Here is a 26,420-nt window from a genome sequence, read left to right as displayed (position 1 = left end):
ACTACATGTCCTACTGTCATGCTACTAAGTATTTCTGAATGTTGTAAAGAACTAAAGCATTATAAATCAGTCTTTCCAGTTGTGACCTAGTAAAGTCAAAATTTTTAAACCTTGATCAATTCCAAACTCTTTCCTTAAATTTCCAACTAATCTCACTTGATATTTCACAGAATAGGCTTGTAATAGCCTCTATAAATCCTTATTCCTAAACTCTTTCCTAACATTTGAGACGTTGCTACACATCTTAAATCCCCTCTCCAAAAACTAAATAACTTTGTAAGTAAAAGGCAAGAGCTAGATATCACACTAAGGTACTTGCAGAGCAATATAATACTCAAATATGCCTATGCTTGGCATTATGGTACAAAGGGACTATAGTATTACTGAGCAGTGTCAAAACAATTTATTGCAACAATATCCTATCCCCTAAATGTGGTTAAACTATGATTAATATACTTTCATAACATAATCATTTTAATTGCATACAGGCTGAAATAAACCTCTTAAAATTTAAATGGTCTGCTAAAACTTCAATGGATCAATATCTTTTTTACCCAGTAATCTTATCGTTTGCCCAAGTCAGAGTTGATTGGCCACAAGACATGCCAGCCCTGCCCCCAGGGCAGGCTGAGCCAGCCACACACACACAAAAAAGACACATAAGGGTAGTTGACAGAGTTGATCAGATGAATTTTATCAATAGTTAGAAAGCAAATTCTTAACATTAACTCAAAATTCCAATGACCCAAGAACATTAATTTCCCAAAGTTTAATTATCAGTGTAACCTGTTTTTCATAAATAATATAAATATTTCATTATTGTGATTAAAATTTAACTGCCCCTGAGAGCTACCTACTTTAGTTTCCTGTTATTACCTTAAGTCTCACAAAGAACCTAAATCAATTTATGCTTTTAAGACAATTATTTTATACCCCCAATATATCATATTCAAAAACAGTAGCTTTTTTACATTATATGTGCCTGCTACTGCTCTTGTGGTTAAGGTAAGAAACAATATTTAAAATGCTTGAGTTACCTCAACTATATTATGCATATGAGGAAGCAGGCGATCCATTCGAACTTCAAGCAACATCACAAGTGCTCGGCACACATTTTTCCGTACCTCTGGTTCTTCATCACCAGCCAATGCAAAGAGATTCTATTGTATGAGAAACAAGTTTTTTCTAGTTTAAAAATTTCAAAACATTAGAAAGGTTTATACATGATAATAAGTAATTCACAACCCAGTGATATTCAAAAACACCCTTTGATGATATAATATAAAAAAAACACTGAATTTGCCTAGTACACGCCTGATTACAAGTTGTGCTCAGACTAGGATAGTTGGGTGAAACCCTGCCTCAAAATAATAGAAAGGTTTGGAATGCGGCTCAGTGCTAAGACCCTGGGTTCAATCCCCAGCAGTGGGAAAAAAAGGTATCTGTCCTATAGATCATAAGACAACTTAATTTGGAATAATTACTAAAGACTGGATTTTGAAAAAGGATGAAAAGCCATTCTTTCTGACAGAGTACAGTTATACTTTAAAAGGACCTTGAAACCTTATAACATGGGAGTCATTTATTCAGCTTACACACCAGTAGCAGTAACAACCTAAGCCTAAATTGCTGCTTTTACCAAGTCAACTACTGACAAAGTTATATCAGTAGTAATTATAACCACAAATTTCTCTGTAAATTAAAATAGAATGTCTTATAGGACAAAAGACTATTTCATTCCATTTCCAAAATTCTAAGATGTTACTATTCAATTTTATAGATAAGAGAATGAAGGGAATGTTAGTAATTTAATTACCTTGCTAGCTGCTTGCCAACAGAAGAAGTAAATTTAGCTTTCATGAAACTTTAAATCCATACTCGATTTGGTACTGTACATTAATAAGCTTCTACTCTAAGAGTAAGTAATTTGAGAAGTGGGGATGCAAAAACCAAAAGTTTCACTGTATTTCACATGTATACACACATGTAAGTACAACTGAAAGCCAGTAAAAAAAATAAGTTTCACATAATTTAAAAAAAATAATGTTTTTAAAAAGAAGTAAAGACGAGTATATTCCAATCACTTTACAGGAGCTCAAATAAATATTTAAAAAAATTCTGAAACCTTGTTCTAAAAAAGACAAAGAATTTCAAGAATTAAACATGGTAGTGTGTGGAATATTACTGTAGCTTTTGTGTGTGCAGGGTCTTACTACACAGCTCGAACTCATAGTGATCCTCTGTTTTCAGCCTCCCCAGCTCTGGGATTACAGGTGTGTGCCACCACACCAGGTCTCCAAGGCCAGCTCAGCGAGCCTGGGGATGAGGCCTGCACAGAATGTGGTGCTGAGACTGAACCAGGTCCCTGTGCTTGCCTAAGCAGGTATTTAGTCCATTGAGCTATCTTGCCGGCCCTTTTGTAGTATTTTAAAAAAATGCGGATTTCCCTAAGTCTTTTCTCTTGGTACCATAAAACTGTAGGCTTCTCTTTATTAAAAAGTATTTTATACAGCCAGAGGAGAATGCTTTTCTCAACAGACACTGCTTTTGTTACACTTATATCCTTCCTATCCAGGTTTGCCAAAGTATGCGTGCTATATCTATGTACTGGCAACCCATACATTTTCCCTCAATTTTCTGTGAGTTAGCAATCATAACATCAGCCCTTGACGGTATACTGATAATTTAAAAAAAAAAAAAAAATCACTCCATTTATTTACTTAGACCTACCATACACCAACAACCTCCACCAGTTGTTGACATACATAGTGCTCTTACAGGATGGAAAACAGAAATTTGTAGGGATCATCAAATAGCAAAAAAGTATTAATATTGTATTTATCAATACAGATACTCCTCTATTAATAACCAAGTTATGTCCTGTGGCTAAGTTGTTAAACGAGCTGATCTATAAATGAGGAATTGTATACAAGACACACATGACAATATTCACAATAAGGCAACGGTCAAAGGAAACTCCCAACTTGCTAACTTTGCTTTTATTTACAGAACCGTTACGTGTAACACTGTCATGCCAAGAAAACATAAAACTATAGTGCTGTATAGTACAATCAGCAAAAATTACAGTATTGTATAAAGTATACTGTACAGCAAGCCCCAAAACTATTAAGGCTCTATAAATAAAATGTTCAGAATTATACTAAAGAAGATAACTATGAGAGGTGAGTCCTAAGTCTGAACAATATGCCTCCATACAAAGTCAGAACAACCATTAATTAAACAGCTGGGTTGTTAAACAAGGAATGTCTGTAATGCAAAATACTTTAATTACGTTGGGAAATGTTCTTGCCCCACATGCTGAACATAGGCAGGAGGAATTTTTGTTTCCAGAGAGAATGTACTATATTTTCTTATAAGATGCTAGTATGTCTGTCACTGTTTCCTTTATTAAAGTGAAAGAATACTAAGCTACTACTATACTAACAGAAACTGCAACTCTAAATACTAGAGCTAAGAAAAAGGAGCTTACTTTATGGCAGGCTTTGTTTCAATTTACTTATAGAAGCCCGCTTTGTAATATACCAAGAAGGTGGGTCAATTATTAGTCTCACTTTACAGATGATGAAATAGAAAATATTACTTAAATACAGTGGGCCAGCTCATATAGCTACAATAGTCTTTAGGCCTTTGTTATCACCCAATATACTATGTCACCTCTACTCCAAAGTAGACTCAAAAAACACTTCTTAGCAAAACATTCTGCACCCCTAGCATGAAGCACAGTGCCTGATTCATAACTCAATAAAACATTCTAAAAATATTTTGGTTTTAACTTATAACTGGTTAAATTTATGCTAATACTCTAGAAGTCGACTGATAACATCTCCTTGGAAAGAGCCAGGAGTGGTAGCAAGACTGAGGCAACACAGTGACATCCCATTGCAAAAAAGCTCAGAAAGTATTGTGTCATTGTAAGCAATTTTCTAAAAATAACACAATCTCCCCCTTCTTGTAATTTCCCAATAGTATTACCATTAGTAGTCTGACCTCTACAGGGTTAAAAAAGCTGAAAATAAATGGAATATTTAATAAAATTTCATTCAGTGAAATTAAAAGTGAAAGTGCATAAGGAATCTTAATAATCCTTTCAGTTGCTATTATCAGGTAGCACAGGTTTTGAAAAGGGATTGCAGCACTTAGGACTTATGGCCAAAATGTATGATCTTATCATCTTCTTGCTTTAAGCAAAAGATCTAAAGTGTTGGGGCCTGCCAGATAGCTCAGAGGATTAAAGCACCCGCTTAAGTAGACTGGCCAGGGTTCAATCCCTGGTGAGCTGCACTGACGCCGGCCCAGGCCCTAGCCCTAGCCCTGTCCCTGGGGCACGCTGAGACGGGGACTGAGAAAAATCCCAGCTCTTGGGAGGCTGAAAACTGGAGGATCACTAGGAGTCTGATCTACTAGTGAGACCCTGTAAACTCTGTACTAAATACATTAAAAAAAAAAAAAAAGTGTCATCACAGATGCGTGATATTTAAGTCATTTTCTTTCTTGACACCTTTGATTTTATTCTCAGAACCAAAAAAATAGAGATACAGTCATACATTGCTTCACAATGGGGATCTGAGCAATGCATCCTCAGGCGATTTCAGCACTGTGCAAACATCAGAAACTTTAGTAAGTACACAAACTTAAGCAGCATGCCCTGCTGTACATGGAGATACTATGGGACCATCATTTCAGAAGCAGTCTATTGTTTCCATCCATTATAGCAGATATAATCTGCTATAGATCATCACTAGGCATGTAACCATACTGTCTTCCCCTCCCATACTGTCTTTTTGGTTTTCAGATTCTTTATTAACTTTATCCAACCTCATCTTTTTCATATTTCAAATACTGTACATGAGCAGGGAGGTGAAATGTAAACATTATATTACATATACACATATATTATATATAATACATATATCCTGAACCTAAGGGTACTCTACTGCTGAGCTACATGCCTAGACGTTTTTGTTTTAGGACAGGGTCTTACTAAGTTGCCTTGACTGGACTTCAGTCTCTCTTTGGTGCTAAGTTTATAATTATATACCAGATCACTCAACCGCACAGTATATCGAGAAGAATTTAAAAGCAATCAAGCAATCAAACATACTTAATATTTCATAGTCAGTGTTTAAATCCTAAGTAGAAAATTAGTAACAGAAAAAACTGGTTCAAAAACAAAGACAGTGATGACAAGTCTTACCTCAATAAAAGAATCGATGTGCATCATCAGGGCTTGAGTCCTGCTGATGATAAACTGATTGACACATGCCACAGCATGAGATCTAGGATCAAAATTGAAAATTAAATGCATTTGTTACTAACAGAAAAATGTGGATGATATGCTAAGTGAAAACATGTTAAGTTGTAGATCAGTATTAGTATTTCTGAAGCAAGTGAAAAAATATCTGAAAGGATAAATGCAAATTTTTAAGAGTAGACAGCTTTAAAGAGATTAGTTGAGGAATACAACTTATTTTATAAACTATAGATATAAAAATAGTATGTATATATTCCTTTTGAAATGATAAATGGAAAATAGGGTATGTGTTCTGGTATACCAAACTCAATCCTTTAGCAGGGTTACTGCAGTATGTTCTTGGTGTATTCCCAAATTGTACTGTATCGAACACTTCAACCTCTTGACACACATAATTAAGATCATTATACATCCTTGCTCAGCCTTCTCCAACAAAACCTAGTCTAGGCCAAATGGTAAATATTTTAATCTTCATGGTGATACAAGTCATCTTTCTAGGGTCCTCATTTCCCCTCCTTAAATATGATCTTTTAAATATAAATGTTCTTTTAAGCTTGCAGGTCATGAGCTGAATTCAGCTCTATGGTGGTTTGCTGAGCAAAAGCTCAAGACATTCTCTTGTTCTTCCCTAATCCTCAGACTTCAATTTCTACTATATTATAAAGGCTTTTCTGCTGATCTGAAAGGTTTCTTCCTAATTTCAATGCCCTCAACTTCTGTTCTGTGCCTTAATATGTTCACTGCAATCTTTTAAAGATTTACTACTTAAGTTTTTTTAGGATCTGCACAAATATGACCACTGCAGAGAACTCTATGTAAAACACCTCTATCAATGAGTTTTCCTCTACTGTATCTCTACTATGTTCATCATTGCCTCTAATTACATTATTATCTGTTCTTCTGAATGTAATTCTGACAGAATCTTTCTGTCTTAATTGTTATGCCCCAAACAGCAATGGCAAAGCACATAAACACTCACTGACTAATATCTAAAATAATAATACATGAAAAAGTGAAGCATGGGGAGCTCAACCACATTAAAGGTGCACCACAAGGTCAAAGCATAGTTGTTTTTCTATGTACTGGAAGTTAAAGAATTCATTAAATGCTTTGTAAAAGCTACCACTTACACTACCACAGAAAACTAAGTGCCTACGAATAGAATATTCAAGACTGCTAAAAGTTAAAAAAAAATCATTTTAGCTATTAATAGTGTAAAGATATCTATTTCCCTAAATGAATTGATAAACTCAACACAATTCCAATATAAATTTCATGGGGCTGGGGATTTGGTTCAGCAGTAGAATGCTTGCCCAGCAAGCAGGAAGCCCTGAGTTTAGTCCTTAGCACCAAAATCAAAAAGCAAACCTCACCTAATAAACAATTTAACCCAAAAAACCAAAAACAAAAACCCCTAACAAATTAAACAAAAAACCCCCCAAAACAAAAAAAATCCATTAAAAAACCCAATATAAATTTCAAAAGTTCTTAATAAAACTCAGTAATTCTAGAATTTATATAAAAGGTGCTTACTGTCCACAACATAAGCTCTAAATGCCACTTCCCAGCAACAGGTATCAAATCTAGGCCACAAATGTAGATGGTAATTCTGAAACCCTATGGATAGCTGTGCATGTAAAACTAAAGTAAAAACCTGATATTATCTGATTAAACAGTACTAAAGCAGAAAATTGCTTCTGGTATAAACTCATGTTCTATAATCTAGTTCTGAACCAGATTTATCTAGTAACACATAAGTGGCATTTTTTTCCTGCAAAATAAATTTTTTTCTCAATACTCTTCACATATTTTAGAACAAATATTGCTTAGCCATTCTTACACTTTTCTTTGAAAAACCTCTTTAAGGGCCAGGGAGATAGCTCAGTAGAATAAACGCTTGCCTGGCAAGCGCAAGAGCCCGAGTTCAATCCCTGGTTCTGCCAAAAAAAAAAAAAAAGAAAAAGAAAACCTCTTTAAATATATTAGAAGTATTTCAACTGACACATTCACATGTTATGAAACTGTAAGTCTTATTTTCATACCATCCTGGTACAGAACATAAATTTACTGTATTATAAACATAAGCATATAAACATTTCCTTCCAAGCAAAGATATTTCAGAGGACAATTTTTTTTAAGGACAATCTATTCTCACAGTTTGAGCTTTTAATGTTTAACCTGTTCAGAGGTTTCATTTATTCTAATATCCATTATTGCAATAATAATTTTCTATGAGGGGCCGGGGAGATGGCTCAGTAGGATAAGCGCTTGCCGGGCAAATGCCAGGATCTGAGTTCAATTCCCGGTTCCGCAAAAAAAAAAAAAAAAATTCTATGAATCTAAAAGTTCAAAATTTTGCCCTAAAATATAATTCAGTTAGAAAGTATGTTCATTAAATAGCATTAGAATAAAAGAGGGCCTGTAAACAGACCCATAAATAACTTCATAAATGACACCTGAAATTTTAAAATCAATGATATGATTATTTTAATGAATGTGCCAGGAAATAAGCTGTTACTAGACTGGAGAAGTCTCAAAGTATCCCTATCTATACCTGGGCACTGCAGTGTGTGACTAGAGACTCAAGCAGGAGGCTGAGGCATGAGGATCATTTTAGACCAGGTGGTAGAAAGAACCCTGGGCAACATACTAAGGAAGGGATCTCAAAAAAGAAAAATGGAAAAAAAAAAGAAAGAAAAAGAAAAATGAAAAAAGTATGTATATGTTACCAGATATCAGATATATTAAGCTTTTAAACATCAAAAAGTCTTAACTGGGGGTCCAGCCCTAGCTCAGTTCTTTAAGTGGCTGCTTCCAGAATGCTGGCAGCCTCAGTTTGCTGTAGTTCGATCCCCACAACACTCCAGCCAAGCAAAAGTGCCCTGAAGGCATTCAAGGAGCAAAAAAAAAAAACAAAAACAAAAACAAAAACAAAAAAAACAAAAAGTCTTAACTGAAAAATTTCTGTAAAGCACTAGAATACAAATAACAGAAATAAAAGGTCAAAATACAACAGTAACATATGTTCAGTAACATGTTATTTAACATTTTTACTAGAAAAGTACACTATCAATATAATAATGAACAATATCAACTTAATTAGCAACATGTAAGATGTGGACAATACTAACAACACATACACACAAAAGTCCTAACCACATGTCACTAGAGCCTTTTAAATCCTACTAATATACACTGGTGCTCTCTCTTCAAAAGTTTGGTACTAGAAGCACGATTCAGTACTGAAAGTAGGCACAACCTCAGAAGTCACTCAAATGCCATGAGGAGGAAAGCACATGAACTGTCTGTCATGTGAGGTGATATTACCCACTAGTCAAAAACAAATGAACTACAAAAACACAATACAGATCTTAGCAACATAATACTAAAGACACCAGATTACATGTAACAATCCTGTGAACGGTACATAAATAATTTAGATGCAGATAAAATTATTTTGAAAGAAAAAAAGAGGGATAAAACTGGAATGTAGATGTCAAACATTCATGCCTCTGTATTTCCTAAATCCAACAGTTATATTGAATTTATGAGTACATAGGAAACTGGGGATGGTGGAACATGCCTGAAATCACAGCACTCTGGCAGGCTAAAATAGAAGGTCTACAAGTTCAAGCCCAGCCTGGGAAACTTAAATGAAACCATATCTCAAAATTTTAAAAAATAAGGGGCTGAGGAGATGGCTCAGTGGAATAAGCGCTTCCCTGGTAAGCGCAAGGGCCTGAGTTCAATCCCTGGCTCCGCAAAAAAATAAAATAAATAAATAAATAAATAAAAATAAGCAGTTTTAAAAGGGCTGGATATGTAATCCAGTGCTACAGCCCTGGATTCAATTTTCCAACCCTCTTCCACAGAAAAGGTGCACAGTACCAGTTAAACTATATTAGTAAGATGTAAGACAGTAGAGTAATGCAAATGTATGTACGAAAAGGTGAAGGTTTAATGCATACACTATATAGCAGATATTTACCCAAATATACATTAAAAAGATGGTATTAGAAGTAAAGTAGAATCCCAAGTGGGTTATAAAGAACATTCACTTGAATGGAAACATTTCTATATTACTGAACTCCATATAGCTTTTTTTTCCCTTCTATTTTAGGAAAGGGTTTACAGGGTGTTCAGGGTCTCACTACTAGATCGGACTCGTAGTGATCTGCCTGTTTACAGCCTAAGAGCTGGGATTATAGGCGCATGCCATCACGCTCAGTCTCAATTGCTGTCTCAGCACACTCCGGGGGTAGGGCCAGCATGGCAGGCCCAGAAATCAAACCCCCAGCCCCTGCTTGCAGGCACTTTAATCCACTGAGCTATTTGGCTGGCCCTTCCATATAGCTTTTTTTTTTTTTTTTTAAACATTTATTTAGTGTCTGTGTGTGTGTGTGTGTGGCCAGCTCAGCCCACCAGGGGGCGGGGCTGGCTGGCATGTGGTGCTGGGGGATTGACCCACTGTCCCTGTGCTTTCCCAAGCTTGTTCCAAGTAGGTGCTTTAGACCACTGAGCCATCTCACCAGCCCCCTCCATATAGCTTTAATCAGATGATTATCTACTAAATTTAATGAACAAGTCATGTTTATTAATATTAATAGGCCGAGGAGATGGCTCAGTGGAATAAGCGCTTCCCTGGCAAGCGCAAGGGCCTGAGTTCAATCCCTGGTTCCACCAAAACAAAACCAAACCAAACCAAACCAAAAACAAACAAACAAAAAAAATTAATAACTGACTATAGTATATCAAGTACAATGTTCTTATGGATTTTTTTAAAATCTGAGAATTGGTCAGGAAAAAGTTAAGATTTCCAAAAGGAGGCAAGGTTTGTACATCGCCTTAATTAAAACGTTAACAGAGAATTTCTAAGAATGCATTGTGCCAAGAGTAGCAATGCATTTTGAAAATGTACTACTTATGCAGATAACACCACTATAAAGTTGCTTCCACTTTGAATAGAACACAGTTAAGATGTATAAATGAGAATGACATAAACAGAATTTAAGCAACAAACAGATTCATACTGACTCTCTGTCACACTGCTGAAACCGTAACTCTGGAATACAAGTTCAAAGTTTGAAGCCCAACTAGTAAGTTTACACTGTGTACTACTGAATACTGAATTCTGAATTCCTGAATAACTGCATTTAGGCAACAACTTCTATTAAATAGTAATATGACATTTGATTATCATAAAAAGTATATAATGGTACATGCCTATTACATACTTTTTTAGTGTACAAATTATTATATATACTTTATATATAAATTTAGTATATAAATTATTATTATATACTTTATTAGTATATAAATTCTAATAAATTTATAGAATTTATTAAAAAATTATATAACTGGACCCCAAACACAAACAAGTTCAGTAGCCTATGAAATATTTCGTTACATAACAAAGTCTCTCAAACATTTCTACTATTAAAATGAAGACATCATGATTACAACTTGATAGGATGACCAATAACAATAAACTTTTTATTTTTTGTCTTTTTGAGACAGGGCCTTGCTCTGCAGTTCAGGCTGACCTTGAACTTGCAGTGATCCCCCGCCTCAGTCTCTACAGTGCTTGTGTCATCACACTGGCTCAATAACAATACACTTATCAAAGGCTAATTTAATACAGTAAATGTTAATGCTTCGACACCTACATGCCAAGAATTGTTCTAGAAAGCAGGGATTCAGAGATTAAGCAGGTGCAGTTAACTTCCATATTAGCCAACTAACTATATTTACCATGTCATTTTATAGCAGACTAAAAAAAATCTGTTTCCTTGAATTTAAAACACCCCTCCCCCAGTAAATTATACGTAAAACCCTTACATTTTTATTTTTTTAATTTTTTTTAAAAACCCTTACATTTTAAATAATCTAATGAAACAGTTTCATTAAAATTCCAATAGCTTGCTGGTAGGCATAGGACACATACACTTGGGAGGCTGAGGTAGGAGGACTGCTGGAAGTTCAAGGCCAGCTTGGGCTACAGAGCTCAAAACCAGCCTGAATTGCATGGCGAGAACTCCTGTCTCAAAAACACCAAAATAAAAACAGAAACAAAGGGCTGGCCAAATAGCTCAGCAGATTAAAGTCCCTGCAGGCAGGCACAGGGGGTTGGGGGGGCAGGGGTAGGAGGATACCCAGGCCTTCCTTGCTGGCCCCACCCCTCCAGGGCGTGCTGAGAAAGCAATTGAGACTGGGCATGATGGTACAAGCCTGTAATCTCAGCTCTCCGGGGGCTGTAAACAGGCAAATCACTAGGAGTCTGATCTAGTAAGTGAGACCCTGAACACCCTGTAGACCCTTCCCTAAAAATACAAAAACAAAACTAAACAAAACCAAACCAAAACCAATCATTTAGTTTACTTAACACAGGATGAGGAAAAGCAGAGAACAGATCAGCTTTGGGACTAAAAATGGGAGTGTAAGAGAAAAAGGTCACTAATTCTCAACTAATTTTAGCTTTCAACAAAAGAACTTAAAAAGAGCATATTAACACAATTAACCATTCTGAAGGTAGAGAACTATATAAAATTTAATAGAAATAGGAAGAGTCAGCATTTTATAGGATTTATTATTAAAGCAGTAAACCAGTCATGTATGCTCACCTTTGTGGAACATCTTTATTTTTTGCTAATCACAAAAATACTGTATAATGTAAAATAAGGGAGTAGCCAGGCTTGTATCATTTACAATTAACACTACCTACATAAATACCTTATTTTGGGGCTATTGTGCTTGAAGAACTGTAAAAATTTGGGAATCATGATGTTGAGAGGGCGATCTAAAACATCGCTATCTAAAATCTCAGCAGAATCTTCACATATTTTCTGAAGGGCACCAAAAGCTCCCTGTAAAAGACACATTTTAAATTATTACAATTTGTTAAAAACAAAAGCATTAATACCCGTGTTTATAGCAGCACAATCCACAATGGCTGAGCAATGCAGACAGTTTTGGGCAGTGATGGTGGGTCTTTTAGAGGCACGCCCAAACTGCAGCCTCAAACCCACTTATTTATTGCAAGTATCAGCACTGCAATTAAATCTGAATACTGAGGCTTTAGTTTATGGGGAAAAAGCCCAATATATCCATCAACTTTTTTTTCTTAATATGTATTTAGTACAGGGTCTACAGGGTCTCACTATGTAGATCAGACTTGTAGTGACTCTCCTGTTTTCAGCCTTCCAGGTGCTGGGATTATAGGCGCATGCCACCATGGCACACTGGGGGTTGAACCCCAGCCATTGAGCTCTGCCTAAGTAGGTGCTTTAGCCTGCTAAGCTATCTGGCTGGCCCTCCATTAACATTTTGTGTTGAAAGAAAAATAACATGTGATGATTATAAACAAATGAATGGATAAAGAAAATGCACTGCAAATATACACAATGGAGTATTATTTGGCTATTAAAAACAGCAGAGACCACTTGTTAAGCAAAAAAAAGCCAATCTTAAATACCCCATATTTTCTTTTATATAAGCAATGTAAAAATTAAAAAAGAATTGAGATAAGTCAAAACTGGAAGGTAGACTTAGAGATGAGAAAGAGCATCAGAGTGAGGAGAGAGGGAAAAGAGGAAAGAATAGAGATGAAAATATTATATTACGGTATCAGTATACCAAAGTGAATCTCATTCTGCATTACCAACATGCATCAATAAGAATAAAAGTGCCCAAACATTTAACAGCAAGCAAAGAACATCAACTAATTTATATGCATTATTGTTCTGAGCTCATATAAAAATCTACAAAAAATTATTTAACCTTAAAATAAATCATACACTGAGTAGCCAAAACTCTTTTTTCATATAATGGTACATCTTAATTTTTCATTAAGTAACAATGAACTGGAAAATATTCTGGTTGACTAGGACATAAAAAATATTACTTATCCAAAAATCTAACCACTGAAATGTTCATCCATTTTGAGTCATTAAATTTTTCTCTTGCTAATGCTAAATTCAATGGAGAACAACTTTCATAGACGTGTATTAAACCATCGTGACACTTTCTGAAGCACATGCAGAACTTATTAGGCAGGGTATGATGGCACACACCTATAATTCCAGCACTCAGGAGGCTGAGACAGAAGGATCACTACCAGTTCAAGGCCAGCCTGGGCTATACAGTCAGTTCAAGGTCAGCCTGAACTACATAGTCAGATGCTGTCTCAAAAAAGAAGTCACTAATAACATTAAAAAATTACATATAACTACTTATTGGATAGCTGGTGACAAATCCTGCCATTTAATAAGTATGGGCCATTCAAACAACAAATTTTCCCCTACTTTTAACCCAAAGGGGATAATCTGGAGCTATTTATTATACATAATATATAACCCACTAGCTACCTCAACTATTTATTTGCCTGCTTATAAGTCAATCAGCAGCAGTATTCTGCACAGTCAACAGTAAAATAAGAGACCAGAGCTATAAAACACAAACACTGGGCAGGGGATATAGCTCAACAGCATTAAGCGCCTGCCTGGCAAGCACAAGGTCCTGAGTTCAATCCCTGGTACTACAGAAACACACACACACACACACACACAAAAGTTAGATTTCTATCTTAAAGCTGTATGTTTCAGAGGAAATATTTTCCCAGAGTATTAATATACAATATGACCAAAAAAGCAAACACCCCGCAAAACAAAATAAAAAAACCCTTAAGAAGCAAATATCCTTACTTCACAGGTGTTGTAATCCTCAGAATCCAATAGGCTACATAGTTTTGGTAAGAGGTCAGGCCAATTCTGCAATTCTCCCTTGGAGGCTATGGTTGTAATCAAAATACCTTGAAAGAAAATACACATTTTTTTAGGAAAGCTGGCCATATGAGCAACATACACTTAGAAAATACTCACATCAACTTCAGGTTTCCAAACCACTAAATATGAACATTAACAGCTCCCATATCATCACACCATCATCTATGGAAATACCACAGCACGAATTAGGTCTGTTTCCTAACATTATATCTTCTGTTAAGTTTTTAAAAAAACTTTACTTAGAATAAGGGCTGGAGGGATAGCTCACCAGACTAAGCGCCTGCTTTGGCAAGTGCAGGGACCAGGTTTTGATCCTGGGTCCCGCAAGCCGTGCCGGCCCCAATGAGCCAGCACCTGAGTCCGGGCATGGTGGCATACAACTGTAGTCCCAGCGCTGGGGAGGGTAAAAAAAGGAGGATCACTAGGAGTATGAGATGCGTAGTGAGACCCTGTACCAAATACATGAAATGAAAAAAAAAACTCACTCAAGAGTGTTGGGGGTATAGCTCAGTGGCACAGCACCTGCCTGGCAAGTGTGTGATCCTGAGTTCAATTCTTGGTTATCAAAAAAAATTTTTTTTTCTTTTACTTAGTACTGTATCTCTAGAAAAGACTACAACTAGTTTTTCTCCACCAGTATCTAGGATAGCTATTTAAATTTTAATTCCTATGCTATAAAAATTATATTCAAAAGAGAATAGAGAAAACATACTAAAATATTATTAGTAGCTCTTATCACTGAATGATGAGTCTGTACGTTGTTAGGTTCAAATAAAAGATGTACAATATCAAGGAACTAAGAACAGCTCCCTGACTTAACCCAGAATCAGTCAAGAGTAATGGAAAGGAAAAATAAAAGTAGAGGATGGGCCAGTGAGATAGCTAAGCACCTGCTTAGGCAAGTGCAGGGACCCTGGTTTGATCCCCTACACCACATGCCATGAGTGCCTTCGCCCCTAGGGTGGGCTGATCTGGCCACACATGCATGCATGTGCTCGCTCTCACTCTCGCGCTCTCTCTCTCTCTCTCTCTCTCTCTCTCTCTCTCTCTCTCACACACACACACACACACACACACACACAAACAGTAGAGGAGCGCCACTTGAGAACAATCAGACTAGTTCCCTGTGGTCCTGTACACAGGCCACAGAGTGCTTACAATAGTTCCTACATACTGGACTCAAGGATAAAGCACCAGAATGGCGATCTTGAATCCCTGCGGTTAAATGGCACACTGATTGGCCAGGTTATTTCAACTTTGGTACAGCTTATGCAAACTTATCTTCTCTGTATCAGTAAATACACTATTAGCAAGTAATATTCCTAGTGATTATGGATTATCTTTAGTACCATAAGGGTATAAATTGACACTAGGCAAGCTATACTCTAAACTGCAAATTATTAATCTGTAAAAATGAAAAAGTGTTTTTTTCAAAGGCCTATCTTGAAAATTCAATGATACACATGTAAAATGTTTATCATTTAGTAAATTGCAATTACTAAACACCATGTGGATGAACTTTCTTCGAATTTTAAACCCTTAAAACCTTTGCCAAGAAATAAACAAATATAAAAAGTCCTCCTTACACTCAAAAGCAGAGACCTGATTCTTGCCAATTATTAAACCAAAATACAAAAGAAATGAGGAAAGCACTCTAATCTATCTTAAAAACAAACACTACAACAACCACATCTTACGTATGCAAATTAGAAACCATCTACAATTTGGTTACTAACAGATTGTTAACAATCACTACATCTAGTAAGCATTAAAAAATGCTGCCAGGCTGATAAATTACAAATTTAACTGCCCTACAATCCCAATTTCTGAAAAATCTAATAACTAACATAGCTGCAAAAAGTGATAGGTAATTTTCAGTTTAGAACCTATTAAGACAAAACACAGTGTACTTGGCAATATTTATTAAAATCTTACATGGGCTGGGGATATAGTTCAAAGGCTCAGTATCTGCCTGGCAAGTGTAGGTCATGAGTTTAATTCCCAGTACCAAAATAAATTCATTCATCCATCCATCCATCCATCCATCCATCCAACCTTAAATGTTTAAACAATCCCTTGACCCAATGATACCATTTCTATGAACTGAAGTGACAGAAACTTTCCCACAAGTACATAAACTTATATGAAAGGATGCTGACTGAAATAGTAGAATCACAAGCCATATATTGCTTAGAGAATCAAGTTTACAGTTCTCCAACAGACTCGGCATTAAAATATGATCCCTTCCAAATATATCACCTCGGCAAGATTCTCTGCATACTGAACAGACTGAACATTTTATTTATTTTATTTTTGGCAGAACCAGGGATTGAATTCAGGCCCTTGAACTTGCCAGGAGATGGTTCAGTAGAATAAGCACTTGCCTGGCAAACGCAAGGGTCTGAGTTCAATCCCTGGTTCTGCCAAAATAAATACATAAATAAGTAAATTAAATTAAATTAAATAAAAAGGGGGCTGGGGAGATGGCTCAGTGGAATAAGTGCTTCTCTGGCAAGCTCAAGGGCCTGAGTTCAATCCGCGGTTCTGCCAAAAAAATAAATAAAAAGAAAAAATTTGTCTTAAGAAAAAAAAAGAAATGGCATGTGCGCTTTGCTCTTAAGGAGCTCAAACAGGCACACCTCCATCTCCACCCCTGAGCGCACTACACACAGGCATTTTCAGTGGCACAAGGTACAACGTAGCTGTTACTGGCGTCCTCTGGGTAGAAGTCAGCCCAGTGGCAAAGAATTAATGTCTTAAATGTCAAGTGCTGAGACTGTAAATCCCTGGTTTAAACAAACAGAATCCTACTTTAATAATGTAGTATACTTACGCTATGGCAGTAAAAATATCTCAGTGTTCTATGGTTGAGTGATGAAGGACTGGTAACTCCTAGAGGTGCCTTTCAGAAGCACATAAAAATTATTTTACTTATAAAATGTCCTAAAAGCATTTTAGATTTTTAAAATGTGAACTAAAATTTAGGGATTAAAATAAAAATTTTCTATATTTAGTTGTTTGAAGCAACAATGTTTTATATAAGCACATCAATATTTCTAAAGCAAAAACATTCAGCTTTATCGAAAGTAAAAAGCACTTATTCTGAAGGGATTTGGATGAGACAAAAAAATTAAAACACAAACAACCAAAATAACAAAAGAAAACAATATTAATGGTGTGCCTACAAAATTTCTCCCTCTCCTGGGAGGAATCTTTATAGGTGAATCCAACTTTTTAATCACCTTCTTTAATCTATGTCAAAAATGTGAAAGGAAGGGGGTCGGGGAGATGGCTCAGTGGAGTAAGCACTTCTCTGGCAAGCGCGAGGACCTGAGTTCAATCCCTGGTTCCGAGAAAAAAAAAAAAAAATAATAATAATAATAAAAATGTGAAAGGAGGACAAAAGTAAAGCAGATTAATTTACTGGTCAAGGTGCTTATTTCAAGTTGATAACTAAAATAGTTAATTCTACAAACTTTTTTAAAAATGGAAAAGTTGAGCTAGGGAGATAACTCAGTAGAGAGTAAGTGCTTGCCCAGCAAGAACCAGGTCTTGAGTTCAATCCCTGGTACCGCAAAATAAAAAAAAATGGAAAAGTTCACCTATATAGGCTGAGCAACCTTAACCTGAAAACACAAAAATATAAACTTTGTGATATCAAAAGATTTGAATGTCATAACAGCTTGAAGTTTGGTCAAGAGATGTTCAACAGGTACTCTATACAAGTCCAGAAAACTCTGAAACCTAAAGCATTTATGGTCACAAGCATTTCAGGTAAGGAATACACATCCTACAAAAAAGGAAGAGAAACAAAATGAGCTGAATACGTTCATCATTCAGCTTTAACAACAGGCAACAACTCAGTCAACTGTCATTTTATCTATACTTCTCACACTTTCACACCCCCAAATTTTAAAAAATCATTTATTTGCTTATTTATTTATTCATTCGGTACAGGACTCACTACGCAGCTCAGACTTACAGTGATCCTCCTGTCTCAGCCTCCCCAGTGCTGGGATTATAGACATGCACCACCACACCTGGTGTTGGGACTGGCACAGTGTGTCTGGGGGTCCTTACCCTTGCCAATCAGGTGCTTAGATCTCCCCAGTCCACCCCTTTCTTAAATTAAACATGTAACTTGGAAACATGCTACAGTTGTATTTGAAACTCCTTATTTTATGTATATTTTTAGAGAAGCTGAGTAAACCAAGTAACTAAACACTTGGCACCTTTCTCTACAGGTACCTTCAGCAGCTTCTCACAATTTGCGGTACCACAATTAAAAAAAAAAAAAAAAAGTAAAGAAATCCAAAAATAGGGAGATACCTTGGTGGTCTAAACACCTGCCTGGCAAGAACAAGGATCCAGCTTTAATCCCTGGTACTGCATGCCCAAGCCCCAGAACCTGGGCATGCTGTGCCAGTCAATGAAACCAGACATGGTGGTGCACACCTGTAATCTCAGTGCTGGGGAGGCTGAGACAGGAGGATCACTACGAGCCTGAGCTGTGTAGTGAGACCCTGCACCAAATAAATAACCAGCCAAAAGAAACAAAACAAAACAAAACAAAACAAAAAAAAAAGAAAAGAAAAAGAAATGCAGCACTCACTAGAAGAGAACATCAATTTTTCTTTTTCCAATACAATTACTTCTTAGCCTTTCAGAATTTAAGACACAAAGTTCTGTAGTTTGGACCAAATGGCATTCAAAGCTAGGTGTTTAATGAACTATTGCTTAAGGAACCATCTCAGGTCAATAGTGTCCTCTCTTCCTCCTTGCTGAATTGCTTTGTCACCAAAGAAGGCTATCATTTTCAAAATTTCATCCCACTGCATCTATGCAGATCTTACTCCTTGATTTTAAACAGAAAAGGTTGGTGTACCTTCCAGCAACTGTTTCAGCCATGTCAAAAGTAAGGCCTGAAGAGGGTACATGAGGGTATAGCAGGATAACTGAGTCACCTTTTTTCAAACTACAAATGTCCTCTATGCATAAATTTGCAGGCAGTATTAACACCACTGTTTAATACAAAAATATATGTAGAGAAATCAGAGTTTCTGCCTTATAAAAGATGAATAATACTTATCCTATTAAAAAACAAAAAATATAAAACTAAGGCACTCTTAATGAGTTTGATTCATTCCACCGATTTCTGTTCAACGAAACTGATAAAATTACAGAACTCTTCCAAGTCCTTGTAAAATACAGCTGCTGAAGTCCAAGCTGTGCTGAATGTTGCCCTTTAGTAGGCTACTCTGGAGTACAGGTATCCTGCTGTCTCCCAGTTGTATGTGCTCCTAAATTGATTTATTTCCCTTATTATAATTATTTTAATATAACATGAACTGAAAGTTGGTCTTTCTCTAACAAGTTATGCATTGAGAAAAATTTAAAAATTCTTAATTTGGTACAGAAAAGGCAAAAATAGAAACAAAAGCCAAGCACAAAAAATCTAGAATACTGTTCTTAATTGATTTTATAAAATAAAGTGGTTTTTCATGCAAATGACACTAGACATTATATCCCCAGCATTACACAGGCAGACAGGAAGGAACTTCAATCCACATATATCCAAAGAAAAGGTAGTGGTCCTAAATATCATTCGATGATGACTTCGCTTTAAGCAATTTTGAGCAATTATGAGTGACTTTGGTCTCCACTTCACTGTAATCATCAACGTTTTTAAAAAATATTTAAATCCCAATGAAAATATCTCCATGAAAATGTAACATGAAATAGATAACAAAAATTCTTATAAAAACAATTTGTCGGGGCAGGGGAGATGGCTCAGTGGAATAAGCGCTTCCCTGGCAAGTGCAAGGGCCTGAGTTCAATCCCCGGTTCTGCCAAAAAAAAAAAAAAAAAGTAAAAAAAAAACCCAATTTGTCACTTGTAAAACAATCCAGTTACAAAGACAATAAGCAAAAATGTATATAACTTACCCACAGTGGCTCTGATCAGGGGAGAGGCGTCACCAATATTATTCAAACATTCACTTTTAATGAAGTCCGTTACACCATTGGGGAAGTTCTGAAAATGTGCTTTCACATTATTCTTTAAGATGAGACCACTCAATGATCTTGTGGGTTCATCTGTAATAAAATAAAGCAGCTTAAGTTTTAGAGTTTTCATTTTACAAAAATGCCAAGAAGAGTAGCTTTATATTCAGAGGATGATCACAACATTCCAATTATCTTTCTACAACTAGCAACAGAAAAAAATGGTTACAAATGATTATCAAAAAATTGGCTGTTCAATTGATAGTTCAAGATTCTTAATCTTAGCACTAATTTAAGAATAACTGTTGTAAGGTACTGCCTGGTACATTGTAAAATGTTTAGCCCCATCCCTGGTCATAGATGCCTGTAGCATTCCCCCTCCTCTACTATTAGAGCCAAAAATATTTTCAAATACCATCTGGGTTGAAAGAGCTGCCCCTTGCTAAAAAAAAAAAAAAAAAAAAAAATCAATGGAAGAGTTAATGAGTTAATTTAGCTCATATATGGCTCCGTTATTAAGGTGTTATTATTACCTAATATAAACATCATTGCAGGGCTCAAGTATTAGTCATGAAAAATATCCAATTAAAAAATTAAGCAGACAATGAACATCGAGGGTCACTTTCACACAACAAAGTGCTGCTAATGTATTTTTTTACTTGCATGAGCATAAAGAAATGCAGTAATTTTCAAAAATAAAGCCTATTTTAAAAAGTGTAGGTCACTGATATTAATTTTTTTTTTTTTTTTTTTTGCGGAACCAGGGAATGAACTCAGGCCCTTGCGCTTGCCAGGGAAATGCTTATTCCACTAAGCCATCTCCCCAGCCCCTAGGTCATTGATATTAATAAACTTTTAAGAAGCAATTTAATGTTAGAATTCAACAGATGCTTTAAGTGGCTTCATCAGCAGAAGTTAACTTCTAAATGACTATGCACTAAACACTTTTTAAGTACTTTAGAATAGTGAGTGCACTTCATTCTCACATACTTGAGACAGATATTATCTAGACCTCACTGAACAAATGAAGTTCTACATCAGTTATACAGGTCCACTAGGCAAGGAAGTCAAATTATCAACCCTAAGAGTCTGGCTCCATAGTACACACTCTGAACTACTCTACAGTATTACCTTCCTCTCTAAGAACTGGAAAAGTTCATGTATGGAATAAAATACACTATTACAACACTGTTTTACCTTCCTTATTAAAAAGTACATACCTGAAGCTTGTTCTAGTTAGTATTATGCACTCAGATTCTGAATGGTATTGAAATAGTGAAGAGTCAAACCTCTGTATAGAGGCAAACAGAGTAGCTTTTCTGCATGTAAACCCTATTCCAGTCACTGCAATAATACATCCTGGAAAATTTTAAGTCATCCTGTCAAAAGTTCTTTTCAGTCACAATTTTTCAACTAGCTACTGTAATTGTCTTAAATGGCATGCATGTTTGTTTACAAGGAACATACCTGTTTTTAACAATAAATGTTGTAAAAGCCAGGTGTGGTTGCACTTGCCTGTAATCCCAGCACCCAGGAGGCTGAGGCAGGATTGTTGTGAGTTGGAGACCAGCCTGGTCTTTTTGTCTCAAAAAGACTAAAATAAGTAAGTGGTCGAAGATGAAATGGTAACTAGGGTAAAGCAATTTATAATTAAAGATACCCTCTAAAAAAATCTCATACTTAACTGATGCTTTGAAATGAATAATGGCATTTGTCAGTACTATTCAGGTGTAACTTTTAAAATTAATTGCTTTTATACTAATTGACTAGTTAACAAGCATCAAATATGTATATATTTCTATATCCACCTGCAAAGGAACAGTGTGAACATCAAATAAAAATCTTGTAGCAATGTTAAAAGTAAAATAAAAAATAAAGATACCCTCTGACCAAAATCCACTTTAGAAAACCACCAACTATTTCTTTCTAAATTTTCTAACTTTACTGGGCCTCAATCTGTTCACTTATAATAAAGTGAGAGAAGTAAATCACCTCACCTTGGGTCTTTTTAGAATCTAACTTTGCACTTCATGAGTCAGCAATAAGATTAGTAAACAAGTGTTTGCACTAGAGATGCTACTTGTGTTCCTTCTCTTTTGTGAAAGTTTTTTTGGTTTTCTTTTTTAAAGAAAACTAGATAAGGCGAACTTCCATCCCAATCTTCCCCGGGGAAAAATAATACATGGGTCAATACAAGAAATATCAAGTGTGACACAAATACAAAACTTCTATATCCTTTGAGAAACTCTGCCTATTGAGCAGAAGAAATACATATTTTAGGTTCAAGAAAATGCTAAATTCTTTTCCAACATTTTAATGTTTTGTAATTAAAGCCCTTTTTGGAGACAGTTTCTCCCCTCAACTCTCTTGCCATTATTTGAATCATAATTTTCAAGTGCTTCTGAAGTGTTGTTACACACCAGTAATGCTTTTGTAAGATTTTAACAAATTATGTGGAATTTATGGTAATAAGACAGAATAGACAACTAAGTGAATATATTAAAAAATTGAAACAGATTAGAAATTTCCATTTAGTAAATATTTCAGTTCTTTCTAAAACCCAATAATGTGGATTATTTATTCATTTAGTGGTGCTAGGGACAGAAGCCAGGGCTTCACACATGCAAGTGCTCTACCACTGAACTGTATCCCTAGTTCCAAGTGTCGATTATTGTGTACAACTGCTTAAGGAAAACTCCTATATTAACAAAGAATGTGTCATAAATATAGTTACCAAACTATTAACTGCAGATTTTAAAGACATAATAAGTTTTAGTTTTTAAAACCTAGACCTAGAACTTTAAAATTGACTGTCCCTCAACCACTAATTAAAGCGCACACAGAATTAGCTAGAAAATCATGTGTATCAATTATCGAAATCTAAATACAAAATTTGTATAATTTTACCACACATCAAAACCATTAACCTGCTAGAGGTTGGAGCTGAAATCTTACAGATGGTCTGGTTGTCTAACACAGGCATTTTATAGCTGAAAGAAGCAAGAAAGGTTGAACAACTCAGTGTCAGTATCTAAATGAAACTTGTTATTTTTTAACTCCAAGGCAGTATTTTTAGTGTGGCTTCCAAGATACTGATTAGTAAAGAAGGGCACTTTCACTTATAGGTCAGTCAACTGTCAAAAACACTGCTTTCTATGTGTCTCACATTGTTCCAGGAAGAGTACTCTCTACGTAAGTAATACTATGAAGAACACTCCTCAGTACAATGTAAGCTCCTTGAGGGCAGTGATCTTTATTTTGTTCACGTTTACTTCCCATAAGCCTGCAACAGGTTGTGCTCAATAAATATTTGTGAAATTAAGTCCACTGAGACATATTGTTATTATGAACTATCAGAGAACCATGTCTCTTCAAGATCAGGCAATTAGGCTTTAAGTTGTCATAAAAGTACTTTATTTATACAGGGTCTACAGGGTCTCACTACGTAGACTGGACTTGTAGTGATCCTGTTTTCAGCCTACCAAGAGCTGGGATTATAAGCACGCACCAACATGCCCAGTCTCATAATAAAAGTACTTTAAATTCAAAATTGCAACAGCTAATTAAAATTATATTCTGTGAAGGTTTAAGTTATAAAATTTATTTACAATAGAATAATTCCAGTTTCTGTTGAATTTAAAAGTAGTATATGGTCACATAAAAGCATATGAATTACAGTTCAAGAGATTGGTAATTATCCCTAGGTGAGAGGTGATTTTTCATTTTAGTTAATGACTGCAAGTTTTCCTATACTGAACACACATATAGTTAGTTAAATACTGTATTCAACCTGTATATTGAATTGTTATATTCATATACAAGTAGTGAAACTAAGTCAAAGTAGACTACCATATTTTTTCATTTAAGGAGGGAGTTTATTATACGAACAGTTAACAGCTGAAAGTTTCTGAAGCATTTGAATGCTTGGAGTAGTAGTAACTCTAAAATGAAACCCTTGGAAATGAGTAATTCTCAATGTATCTTCATAGGTCTTAAAGACATTTTTGAGTAAGACAAGCCCTACTTACCTTCAGATTTTAATTTTGTAAGAACAAAAATCAAGTAGTTGTTAAAATCCGGATACTGATTGAGCTGTTCCAGTTTCTAGAACAAACAGTAGTTAAGGAAACTTTTCTAATATAATCTAAGAATATAGCATTTTTAAATTTAATAATCAGGAATCCTGTTTCTTATCCTTTCACTTTTTACTAAAAATAAAGTTATCAAAGCTAATTCCTGACATGCTATTCTAAAAACACACTAGTGTTTGTTAAATACTTTGTGCTTTATGCAAGAAATGCTATATTATATTCAACACAAAGAAGCAAGTTTCAGCTTCAGCATGCTGAATGCAGTAAAACATTTTTATAAAACAAAATTCTTAGATTTGACAACTGTTTAAAACATTGCAGACAAAAAAGTATTTCAAAGAAATGCAAACAAGTCTCTTAGAGTTAGAGAATATTCAAGAAAATTAACTTAACAGGGGATTTTTTTAAGGTCAGTAAGATACTTAGTTCTACATCCCCCGACATCTAACAGGCCTGGTGACACGAATGTGGAGGTGTTTTATCCAGGCTGGCAGGCAACAGTGGCATAATGCTCTAATACTTTCAAGTAGTGACTGTTAACTTCCAATATGCTTACACAGAAAGATGAAAATATTTTTTTATTCAGTTCTAAATTTCTGATTAAATCTATGACAGAAACGTTAGGTACAACTGTATTGGCTACTTATCACATACCTGACTACTACCACAAGTTTTAGAGATCAGAATATAAATTCTAGCAAAATATACTGTACTCCTTGTCAAATTTCAAAGTGTAACTACTTTTTCCAACTGGGAAAAATCCAGACATCAATCACTCATTCTAAGGACTGGTCAAGATTAACATCATGCTGATATGCTAACACCCTAAGAAATTTTCATAACTATTTCCTAAGGGTTGCTTTCTTACAATGGAGGTCTGCTTAGACGATTGTAACAGTTTTTCAAAGCTGCTCAAGCCTATACAAGACAATGATTAAATATATTCTACCTTCAGGAGACACAAAAGAACAAGGTCATTATTAGTGTTGTGAAAACATAGAATCAGTGCCTACAATACTGTTTCTTCCTTTGTCCTTACTCAGAGGACATACTATATATACTCCAGGCACACAGTAAACTGTCTACTGACTATTGGACTGGCAAAGTATGCACGCTACTAGGCAAATGAAAGGTATTTAAAAAATACATAGCAACACAAGACATTACAATTTAACTTTAGCTACAGCCAAAATTTAGGAAACTAATAACTGTGTTGCAAAACATTACATTAAATGCCAACTTCTATCATTTGTAGAGCTATGACAACACAAATTAAGACTGAATCACAGCACTTTCAGATAAAAGTTCCAATAATATTCCCAACGTTAGCAATATTCAAGTCATTATCCCCCTCTATTTTTATAAATGGGCGGTGTTATAGTAACCAAGAAGCTGAGTATTTAATTCAATCGTGTACTGAAAGTCTTAGGTTACAGCAGTGCAGTACTTCTTTGAAGCCCTCTGGTAAATAATTCCATCTTGATAGTGTTATTTTGAGTTTAAGCAACATCAAAAGCTTACAGAATTCCGTATTAATATAGCCGCTTACTAACAAAAAATAAAGAGGCCTTTCTGAAAAAATCACAGGCTTAAGTTTTTTTAAAGAATTAACTTCTTTGAGCTTAAAAAGGTTACTGGTGACCTGGTAAGTGAATTTCTTTCCCTTACTCCATGTAGTAAGGAGAGCTCTCCATTCGCGCAGTGTAGAGCACTCCAGAAAGCACACGTAGCAGACAGAGGTTTGCTGCTTCTCTACTACCTTCTCAGATTTGAAGCTGTAGCAACAGGACCGCTGCTCCAGCATGCTCAGTATCGACCTAGGTAACTGCAGTAAAGAAAGGCCAAAGCTTTTTAAAAGCTCACTTGGGAGCGGGAGAGCTTGCAACAGGTGTTAACCTGAGCAGCTCCGGAGTGAGCCTGAACAACGGTTCAGGTCCCTGGAGATCGCCACCCGCTCCAATCGGACTTGGTCCGGGAGAAAGCCCTCCGCCCGGCCCGGGGCAGTTCAAACCCTGCGCCAGCTCCACCCACCCGGCAGCTGGGCCGCGGCCCCGCCGGCAGCGCGCCCTCCGCCCGGCCTCCGGCACCGCCGCCCCCGCGGCCGCATTGTGTGGGCCCGGGCTCTCGGCTCCCGCGCTCCCCACCCTGCAGGTCGGCGCAGGTCCGCGCGGGCGGGGACATGGCGGGCCCCGCGCACATGTCGCGATCTCGGGCGGGCGGCGGTCCGGAAGCAGCCCTCGCAGCGAGCCCCACGCGGCAGACCTGGGACGAGGGC

General features: G+C 36.1%; 1 protein-coding gene across 3 annotated transcripts in view; it reads right to left on the bottom strand.

Annotated features, from left to right (window-relative positions):
- Window positions 1–26,420, bottom strand: part of Tnpo1 (transportin 1) — a 94,451-nt gene that overhangs the window by 33,845 nt on the left and 34,186 nt on the right. For all 3 annotated transcript variants that reach the window (XM_004643474.2, XM_023703634.1, XM_004643475.2), the window contains exons 3-8: window positions 24,083–24,158; window positions 19,998–20,147; window positions 13,972–14,078; window positions 12,002–12,135; window positions 5,216–5,297; window positions 1,038–1,160 (exon numbers count right to left, since the gene is read on the bottom strand). In XM_004643474.2, coding sequence (XP_004643531.1) covers window positions 1,038–1,160; window positions 5,216–5,297; window positions 12,002–12,135; window positions 13,972–14,078; window positions 19,998–20,147; window positions 24,083–24,158 — 672 coding nt within the window. The remainder of the gene's footprint in view (window positions 1–1,037; window positions 1,161–5,215; window positions 5,298–12,001; window positions 12,136–13,971; window positions 14,079–19,997; window positions 20,148–24,082; window positions 24,159–26,420) is intronic.

The sequence above is a fragment of the Octodon degus genome, unplaced genomic scaffold, assembly GCF_000260255.1.
Source record: "Octodon degus isolate 3935 unplaced genomic scaffold, OctDeg1.0 scaffold00177, whole genome shotgun sequence".
Classification (NCBI taxonomy): domain Eukaryota; kingdom Metazoa; phylum Chordata; class Mammalia; order Rodentia; family Octodontidae; genus Octodon; species Octodon degus.
Note: the sequence above shows the minus strand (reverse complement) of the source record. Positions and strands in the feature narration are given on the sequence as shown.